This window comes from Carcharhinus amblyrhynchos, unplaced genomic scaffold, assembly GCF_965287045.1.
Source record: "Carcharhinus amblyrhynchos unplaced genomic scaffold, sCarAmb.v2.hapA scaffold_52, whole genome shotgun sequence".
Lineage (NCBI taxonomy): Eukaryota > Metazoa > Chordata > Chondrichthyes > Carcharhiniformes > Carcharhinidae > Carcharhinus > Carcharhinus amblyrhynchos.
This window is the reverse complement of record NW_027649793.1, coordinates 1,852,046-1,861,985: the sequence shown is the minus strand read 5'-3', so window position 1 is coordinate 1,861,985 and position 9,940 is coordinate 1,852,046. Positions and strand designations below refer to the sequence as shown.

General features: G+C 44.6%; 1 protein-coding gene across 1 annotated transcript in view; it reads right to left on the bottom strand.

Moving 5' to 3' along the window:
* Window positions 1–1,922: 1,922 nt before the first annotated feature.
* LOC145337552 (uncharacterized) overlaps window positions 1,923–9,940 on the bottom strand; it is a 54,561-nt gene continuing 46,543 nt past the window's right edge. Inside the window, exons 13-14 of the mRNA XM_080182344.1 lie at window positions 4,918–5,104; window positions 1,923–3,802 (exon numbers count right to left, since the gene is read on the bottom strand). Coding sequence (XP_080038470.1) covers window positions 3,291–3,802; window positions 4,918–5,104 — 699 coding nt within the window. The 3' untranslated portion in view covers window positions 1,923–3,290. The remainder of the gene's footprint in view (window positions 3,803–4,917; window positions 5,105–9,940) is intronic.

The window sequence follows — 9,940 nt, the reverse complement described above, 5'->3', positions numbered from 1 at the left end:
GTGTGCCTCAGGGATCAGTGCGGGACCGCAATTGTTTACGATTTAAATAGATGATTTGGAGTTGGGAACCAAGTGTAATGTGTCAAAATTGGCAGATGATACTGAGGAGCAGAGCAAAGTGTGCAAAGGGATGTAGATAGTCCAACTGAGTGGGCAAGGATCTGGCAGATGGAGTACAATGTTGGTAAATGTGAGGTCACCTATTTTGGTAGGAATAACAGCAAAATGGTAAGTGGTAAAAAGTTGCAGCACGTTGCTGTGCAGAGGGACTTGGGTGTCACTGTGCAGGAATCTCAAGAAGTTGGTTTGCAGGTGCAGCAGGTCAATAAGGCAGCAAATGGAATTTTGTCCTTCATTGCTAGAGGGACAGAATTTAAAAAGTGAGGTTATGTTGTAGCTTATAAGGTGCTGGTGAGGCCATACTTGGAGTACTGTGTACAGGTTTGGTCTCCTTACTTGAGAAAGGATATACTGACACAGGAGGGGGTGCAGAGGAGATTCACTAGATTGGTTCTGTACTTGAGAGTGTTGGCTTATGAGGAGAGACTGAGTAGACTGGGGTTATACTCATTGGAATTCAGAAGAATGAGGGGGAGATCTTATAGAAACACATAAGGTTATGAAGGGAATAGATAAGATAGAATCAGGGAAGTTGTTTCCACTGGCGGGTGAAACCATAACTAGGGGACATGGCCTCAAAATAAGGGGGAGCAGATTTAGGACTCAGGAGGAACTTCATCACACAAAGGGTTCTGAATCTGTGGAATTCTCTGTCTAGTGAAGCAGTTGAGGTGACCTCATTGAATGTTTTTAAGGCAAAGATAAATTTTTGAACAGTAAAGGAATTAAGGGTTATGGTGAGTGGGCGGGCAAGTGGAGCTGAGTCCATAAAAAGATCAGCCATGATCTTATTGAATGGCGGAGGAGTCTCGAGGAGCCATTAAGCCTACTCCTGCTCCTAGTTCTTATGTTCTTAATATTAATTGAAATAATAATGAATATAAACACAGGCATGACTCGAAGAATTAATTAAAACTTTAATCAGTAAAATAATTAGATAATTAGGCCAGCACTGTGACATAGTGGTTAGCACTGATGTCTCACAGCACCAGGGACTTGGGTTTGATTCCTGTGTGACTGTGCAGTTTTCACATCCTCCCCCATGTAGGCATGGGTTTCCTCTGGGTGCTCCAGTTTCCTCCCAAAGTCCAATGATGTGCGGATTAGGTGGATTGGCCATGCTAAATTGCCCTTTAGCGTCAGGCGGACTAGCTGGGGTAAATGCATGGGGTTATGGGGATAGGATCTCCGTGGGATTGAAGTTGGGGCAGACCTGATGAGCCAAACATGGCCTCCTTCTGCACTGTCTTCTTTCACAGGATGTGGGTGCTGCTGGCCACATCCCTAATCGCTATTAGGCCATTTCAGAGTCAACCACATTGCTTTGGATGTGGACTCACATATAGGCCAGACCAAGCAAAGGTGGCAGATTTCCTTCCCTAAATTTGTCCACCTCTTCCTTAAATTTACTCGATGTCCTGGCACCCAACATGCTTTGGGATAGTGAATTCCACAGACATGATCTTTTCTGAGAAGTAACTTCTCCTCATCTCTGCTTTAAATTTGCCATCCTTGTCCGAAACTTACACTGGGTGCACGCTGCCCGACACCCAGTGTCTGTTGGGATAGGCTCCAACTCCCCACAACCCTGAATTGGAGTAAGTGGTCGGTGAAAGTGAAGCTTTAACTTTCTGGGAGCAGAGTGAGAAACAGAGACAGGAAAGAAGTCCCAGCTAGACTGGGAAACCAGTGAAGGGATAGGGGATGGGACTGGGTGGTTTGACTGACTGAAGCAGGGAGTAAATGAAGGAAAGAGAAACAAGATATTTAATACACTTTTTATTTTCATCGTTTAATAATTATAGTTGCGTGGCAGTACAAAATCTGAGCATTGCTACAAAATAAACATATGCTGTCAAAGCTTTTTGTCTTCCATACATTGGGACAGATGCAAGAATGTCAAATTTTGAAGGAAGCAATAATTTATACTGCCACGAGAAAAGGGTGCTGATTGGTTGGAAATTAGTTCTGATCAGGCAAGGTGCCATCAAGGGAAATGCATCAGGGAGCAGCGTTCCCCCTTGTCTCCCAGGCTTTTATTTAATTCCAAAGAGGGATTGAACCTTGTCTGAACCAAAAAAATATGGAGGACAATAACTCCTTGGTGAATTCTCCGTGGCAACACCTCCACTAATCAGTGCCAACTCGCCAACCCATCATGCTGTGTAAATTGTAGCCCACTTTGACATTTGGCATTCTTGTCTCTATCCCAATGACAGCCAAGTAGAAAGCTTCTGACATTATATTTTAGCCTGAATACAAAAAAGGAGGTTCCCCCATGAGCAAAGAATTCCTGAGTATATAGCTCCCTTTTAAGTTGCAAATAATGCAATTTAAAAATAAGTATCAAAGCCTTTAGTCACAAGTAGGGTAATGGTGAGTTTATAACATTACTTGGGTAACTTGCAGCAAAGTCACAACTAAAGATTATAGATGGAATTTTACAAGAATTATTCTAAATTCCAGCTGGCATGAAAATGGGAGAGTTGCAGATCCGTTTCTTGGGTACATTTTCACTCCCAATCCTATGGACTCAAGACACTGAAAATATGGGCTAGACTGTTTCTAGCTGCTACAGGCAGTGGGCGGGGCTTAATTCATCAGCCCCACCACCCCCCCCACCTGATTGCGAGGTAGAATGGCAGCAGGACCCTTCCCCCCATACCAATCATCTACAGAATGGCAGCCGGCCCTCTCACACCCCACACTCATACTGATCACCTGCAGATTGGCGGCAGGTCCCCTCTCTATTCCCTCCCATCCTCGATCAGGCCGCATTGGTCAAACCCACCACTCCAAGTCCCGGCACCCATAGGCCCTACCTGCACCCCCTCCCCGGCATTACCCAGTGGGCAGTGTGAAGGTACTCAGTGAGCAGTGCCAAGCTATCAGGCTGGCACTGCCCATGAGGCACCCCCTTTACCCTCAGCCTCCCTGGGAGTCACGTTAGCCTCTGGTTCTACTGCCAAGGCTAACACAGCTGTTACCCGTTCATGGGGGAGGTGTAATCCTCACCAGAAAAGACCTCTCCCTGCAAGACCAAAGCAAGCGGATGGTAATGATCACTATTATACATTAAAGTAACTTTCTCAGTCTTTGCCTATTTCTGCCTTGTAACAGACTTCCCGAAGAAAACCCTGTGGGACTTGGAACCTTTTTTCAGGCCCAGATCAGATTTTCAGGCATTTGTTTAAATCCGAAGTGAAGAAGAAAGGATAAATTTTTCCGGTGAATTTACTCTCTGTGAAAATGTGGAGGTGAATCTTGGTGTCCACGTTGTAAAATGAAACTATTCCAGACTCATAACTGAGATAAACTCCCACCTTCTTAAGGATCTGACTGACATGGAGAGGGGATCGGGGAGAGGAGTTTACAGAAAGCTGGTTCCCATCCTGCCCAATGGTCCAGAATCCATTCTCTGGGATCAAAGGGACTCCTTTCTTCCTCTCCACAGACTCTGCAGCTACCCCGAGTCTCCAGACCTGATTCCCCGTCACCTCCACTTCCCAGTAATGTCTCCCCGATAGGAATCCCTGTGATCCCAGCACACAGGGACTGTCTGCAAACCTCTTCTCACTGTCAGGGTGATTCGACCTCTTAGGTCCAGTGAATTTCAAACTCTTCAGATCCTCAGACACCTCGAGCATGGGACTCGCTGTTTCCACATCCAGAGTCACAGAGACTGGGAAGAAAGCAGAGAGTTAAGAATCACTGGTGTCACTGAGGAAGGAGGGACGCAGTGACGAGAAGCAGACTCCTGCTGTGAGAGTTGAGGGGGAAGACAGCCATTGCAGGATAGGGGCGAGATGTTCACAGAATACCATAGTGCAGAACAGGCCCTTTGGCCCATCAAGTCTGCACTGATGAATGAAAAACCCTGACCGGCCCACCTAATCACACTTGCCAGCACTTGGTCCATAGCCTGAATGTTATGGTGTTCCTCATCCAGATACTTTTTAAAAGGATGTGAGGCATCCTGTCTCCACCACCCTCCCAGGTAGCACATTCCAGACCCTCACCGCCCTCTGGGTAACGAGGCTTTTCCTCAAATCCCTCCTCAACCTCCCACCCCTCACTTTTAACTTGTGTACCCTCCTAACTGACCCTTCAACTAAGAGGAACAGCTATCCACTGTGCTTATGCCCCTCAGAAATCAGAGTTGTCCTTGGATTTGTCTGAAGTGGGGGCAGAGACCTGGTGGAAGGGGGTCGGAGGCAGAGGTCAAACCGGCCAGGGGTGTTCCACGCTAGTGGGGGGGGTCTTCCAAGAGTGGGCAGAGTTTGAAGCTGCTGCTGTGGGGAAGGGAAGGGGGTTCGTCTCACTGCGACAAGGTTCTGAGGGATCCAGGCCACTGCAGTTGGAGGAGGGGGGTTGGGGTTCGAGGACACAGAGCCATTGGAGGGGTCCAAGTGCAGCCAGGGATAATCCGGGGGGGCGTGGAGAACTGCTTGATGTGATCTTGGACGGAGGAGAAAGAGAGCCATTGGATGAGTTGTGGGGTGACGGTTCAAACGGGCTGACGGGGGTGAGCTGGGCGGAGAACCACTGGTGGGTCCAAAGGGGAATTCAGCTGTTGGAGTCCACTCAAGGCAGGCAGAGGTCTATGAGGAGGCAGAGAACCACCAGGTTGGAGTCCAAGAGCCACTGGGTTGTCTGAGGGGATCCAGGGAGCAATAGGGGTAGGGGATTTGAGAACAGCAGAGAGCCCTGGGTTGGGTGGGGGCGGGGTTGCAGACAGCAACTTTGAACAAGGGGGGAAGCAGAGAACAGCTGCACCCAAAGGGGGAAGAAACTCACTGGGACCAGGGAAGATTCTGTCAATGATCACCATTTCTGATTTGATTTCTAATTCCGCGACATAAGAATGCGGGGGGGCGGGAATGACAATCTGACAACAGCGGAAATGCTGAGGCTTCCACAGAGGGAGATCACAGCATCTAAAAATATCAAACATTACACTCACCCGCATCAGCACTGTGGGATTCTGCGGATAGAAATAAGAAAATGAACAGAAACTGGAACTAGAGCCTCAAAGTCAGTTTAAATACTGGTCACAGTTTAATGTATCACAAAGTGTTTTACATTATCTAGGTTTCATGCACCCTCCATATTGCTTACCAGATTACTGATTAAGGAAACTTACTGTTGGAGTGTGTGTATTTGTAGATAATAGGTGTATGTACGGGCAGGTATGGTTGTGTCTGGATGGGTGAGTACATGTATGCAGGTATGGGCAGGTGTAAATGCATACAAGTCTGTGTGTTGATTTGGGTCCATGTGCATATATCAGCAGATGTGTGTGTATGGGACTACGTCTGTGTGCTTCTGCATGTTTTGCTGTGTGTATATATTGGATAGGAATTAGCCACAAATGACACTAGCAATTTCCCCACAGGCATGGCGATATTTTATAGAACAGTTTGGATTCCTGACGCACTGGCCCCACTACTGGGGGTAGAGGGAGCTGTACCATGGAGACAGGTTTCACCTGAACTGTGCTGGGACCACTGCCCTAGCAAATTGTAGAACTAAAACTTTATAGAGCATTTTAAATTAACGAGTGGGATGTTGTGGTGTTTAAGGGGAAAGAACAAGGTAATAATACAAGATAGCGATATTGATAATAGTAACCAGAGTGTAACAGGAAGAGAAAGCACATACAATCATATCAGAGTAGGGAAAAGTGAGGTTAGGATATGAAAAAATACAGTCAGAGTAGAGAAAAATGGCAAAAGACACAGAAATGAAGGCTCTTTATCCAAATGCACATTTGATTTTAACAAGATGTATCCAATGATAGCTCAAATGATATGGGAGCCATCAGAAACTCAATGGCAAAGTGATTGGGATTTGAACATCCAATGGCATTTCACATTTCTAAAGGGCAAGGAGAAAGGAAAAGGAGGTGTCATCTCTGTTAAGAAAGGATGAGATCAGTGCAGAAGCGAGAAATGATCTTGGTTCAGGGAATCAAAATGTAAAATCAGTTTGAAAGATTTTAATCATAGAAATCATAGAAAAATTATAGAAACCCTACATTACAGAAAGAGGCCATTCGGCCCATCGAGTCTGCACCGATCAAAATCCCACCCAGGCCCTACCCCCATATCCCTACATATTTATCCACCAATCCCTCTAACCTGTACATCTCAAGACACTAAGCGGCAATTTTTTAGCATGGCCAATCAACCTAAACCGCACATCTTTGGACTGTGGGAGGAAACCGGAGCACCCGGAGGAAACCCATGCAGACACGAGGAGAATGTGCAAACTCCACACAGACAGTGACCCAAGCCGGGAATTGAACCCGGATCCCTGGAGCTGTGAAGCTACCATGCCGCCCTTCAGTAGATTGGTTGAATTGACTTGACAAATGTAGCCTGGTGAATGAGTTCATAGAGTGCATTCAGGACAGTTAGTCACAACAATAAGTCTTAGAATCAACCAGGAAGTAGGTTATTTTAGGCCTGGTAATGTGTAATGAGGTAAAGTTAATTAATAAACTCACAGTAAAGGTCCTCCTGATAAGAATGAGTATACAAAATAATTTCACATTTGAGTTTGTGGGTGAGAAACGTAGATCAGAAACTAGAGTCTTAAACTTTGATAAGGGCAATTACAAAGCCAAGGAAACAGAGTTGGCTAAAGGGAACTTGGAAAAGTGTTTAACAGGTAAGGCAGAGAAGCAGTGGCAAATATTTAAAGGGGATATTTCTTAACTCTCAAAGATATGGTCTATTGAGAAAGTAAGGACTCTATAAGAAGGATGCACCATCTATGACAAATTAAGTTAAGATTGTATTAATTTGAAAAAGATGTATGAAGTAATGAAGATTAGTGGTAGCCCAAAAACCAGCAAAAGGTAATGAAACAAGAGGAAGAAATTGGAGTCTGAGAGAAAAGTAGCAAGAGGCATAATAAAAAGGCAGTAAAAGATTCCAGAAGTATGAAAAAAAGGGAGAAGTTAGGGTGAGCAGCGGGTGCTTTAGAGATTGAGGCTGGGGAGTTAATCATTGAAAAGAAGAAAATGACAGAGACTTAAACAACTATTTTGCATCTTTCTTCAAAAAAATTACAATAAATATATCAGATATGGTAGAAGAGGAGGGGCAAAAGAAAGAGAGGAACTCCATTACTACAGGGAAAGTACAAGGAAAGTTCATGGGAGTAAGGGTGATAAGTTTGATGGGTCTGATAGCTTGCATCCTAGGCTCTTAAAAGATTGGCTGCAGAGATTGGGAATGTATTCAAGAACAAGAAATAGAAGCAGCAGTACGCCACCAGGCCGTTCAAGCCTGCCCTACCATTCAATACAATCATGGCTGATCCAGGCCTTTTCTGTGCCATTCCTCCACAGCACTCTCTTCCTCGATCTATCAAATATTTATCCACTTTAAATCCTTCTAATAATCCAGACTCCATCACCCTTTGGAGCAGAGAATTCCAGAGATTTACAACCTCCCTGAGAAGAAATTTCTACACACCTCAGTTGTAAATGGCCGGCCCTTTATCCTGTACGATGTGAACCTGTTCAAGGCTCTCCCACTAGTGAGAACATCTCACCATCTATCCTGTCAAGCCCCCTCAGGTTCTTATTGTTTGAATAAAGTCACCCCTCACTCTTCTAAATTCTGAGGAATACAGACTATTCAGTCTCTCTTGATAGATTCTCGTCCCAGGAATTAGCCGGTCAATCTCCTTTGGGCTGCCTCCATGTTACTATATTCTTTTTAAGCTATGGGGACCAAAACTGTACACAGTAGGTCTCACTAACATCCTGTACAGTTGCAACGAAACCTCCCTATTTTTAAACTCCAACTCCCTTGAAATAAAGGCCAAAATGCTGTTTGCCTTCTTAAATACTTGTTGGACCTGTCAGCTAGCTTTTTGTGATTCGTACACTAGAACGCTTAGCTTACTCTGTAGTTCACTCACCTGCAGTCTCTCTCCATTTAGGTAATAATCTGCCTTTTGACTCCTCTGACCAAAGTGAAGAACCTTACATTTCCCCACATCGAACTCCCATTTGCCAGGTTTTTGCCCAGTCACCCAATCTCTCTCTCTCTCTATCTCGTTGCAGAATCACAATATCTGGTTTTGATTTGATTTATTATTGTCACATGTATCAGTATACAGTGAAAAGCATCCACATCACAAGTTGCCTTTCTACCTATCTTTCTATCATCAGTGAATTTGGAACCCTTACATTATGTTCCTCCTTCCAGGTCATGAATGTAAAGGTGATGGCTCAGTAGTATTATCGCCAGACTATTAATCCAGAAACTCAGCTGATGTTCTGGGAACCCTGGTTTGAATCCCGCTACGGTACATGGTGGAATTTAAATTCAGTGAAAAAAATCTGGAATTAAGAATCTACTGATGACCACAAAACCATTTCGATTGTCAGAAAAACCATCTGGTTCACGAATGTCCTTTAGGGAAGGAAATCTGCCATCTTTGCCTTGTCTGGCCTACTTGTGACTCCAGAGCCACAGCAATGTGGTTGATTCTCAACTGCCCTCTGAAACGGGCCAGCAAGGCATTCAGTTTCAAGGGCAACTACGGACGGGCAATAAATACTGGCCAATCAGCGATGCCCTTATCCCACAAATTAATTTTAAAAACAGCAAACAATCATAGGCCAAGAACTGATCCCTACAATACTCCACTAGTTACATTTTTCCATTCTGAAAAAGACTCATTTATATCCAATTCTCTATCTTCTATTAGTTGTAAGAGTAATGAGAAAGCTGCCTTACCCTAGCAGCATGGGGGAGATTATACATTTTCTTTCTGCACTGGATGGGTAATCCCTTGCATACAGTGTTTGTATTGACCATCAGTGCCATCTCTTTCAAACTGGTAAAAGGTTAATGGACCTCCTGTAGGCAGAGCTGCAGGTAGAGGACATCGGACCTCCAAGATGTGCAGACGGTGTCCCAGGGATGCATCACCAAATCAGGGGCTGCACCTTTTGTGGCTTTCAGAGTCATTTCTTCACTGGAGCAGTCCTGGGGCCAGAACCATTAAAAACTGTGTGTGGCTATAGTTTAAATATGGTGCTTGTCATGAGGAAGAAGTGAGAAAGCATACTGAACAAATCGGAGGCCAGTGGCCAGCAGCCAGCAAGACACTGTGTTTCCCCCTTGCTGCACAATGCATGCGATGGGAAGGAGAGGATACAACACAAAACCCATCACTGCAGCAGGCTGGTAAAAAGTCTCAGACAATGAATACAAGAATTAGCAAGCAATGAATTGAAGGATAAGAATTATGAATCCTCGCTCTAATTGCACAGGGACACCAGGTGTGAAGGTGGGGTAAACAGTCAGGAGGGTGTTGTATCGGCAATCCTCAATAAAGTTTTGATAAGTCTATAGAGCTAATAATCAGAACAATGCAATTTATATGAGTTTTACCAGACTTAATGGCATCCAGCAATTCTTGCCAAAATGGATCACCTAGAGGGTTGGTGAACTTTTCAGTTTGCAGACTGTCAGATTTTAATATTCCCCTGTAATTACATGACAAATTTTGGAAATATTAAACACTTGATATTTGACCATAAGCACTTCTAAGTTAATTCATTTCATAAGAACATAAGAAATAGGAGCAGGAGTAGGCCATCTAGACCTTCGAGCCTGCCCTACCATTCAATAAGATCATGGCTGATCTGAAGTGGATCAGTTCCACTTTCCCACTTTCTCCCCATAACCCTTAATTCTCCTGTCTATCAGAAATCTATCTACCCGTGACTTAAATGTATTCAACAAGGTAGCCTCCACCACTTCAATGGGTAGAGAATTCCAGAGATTCACCA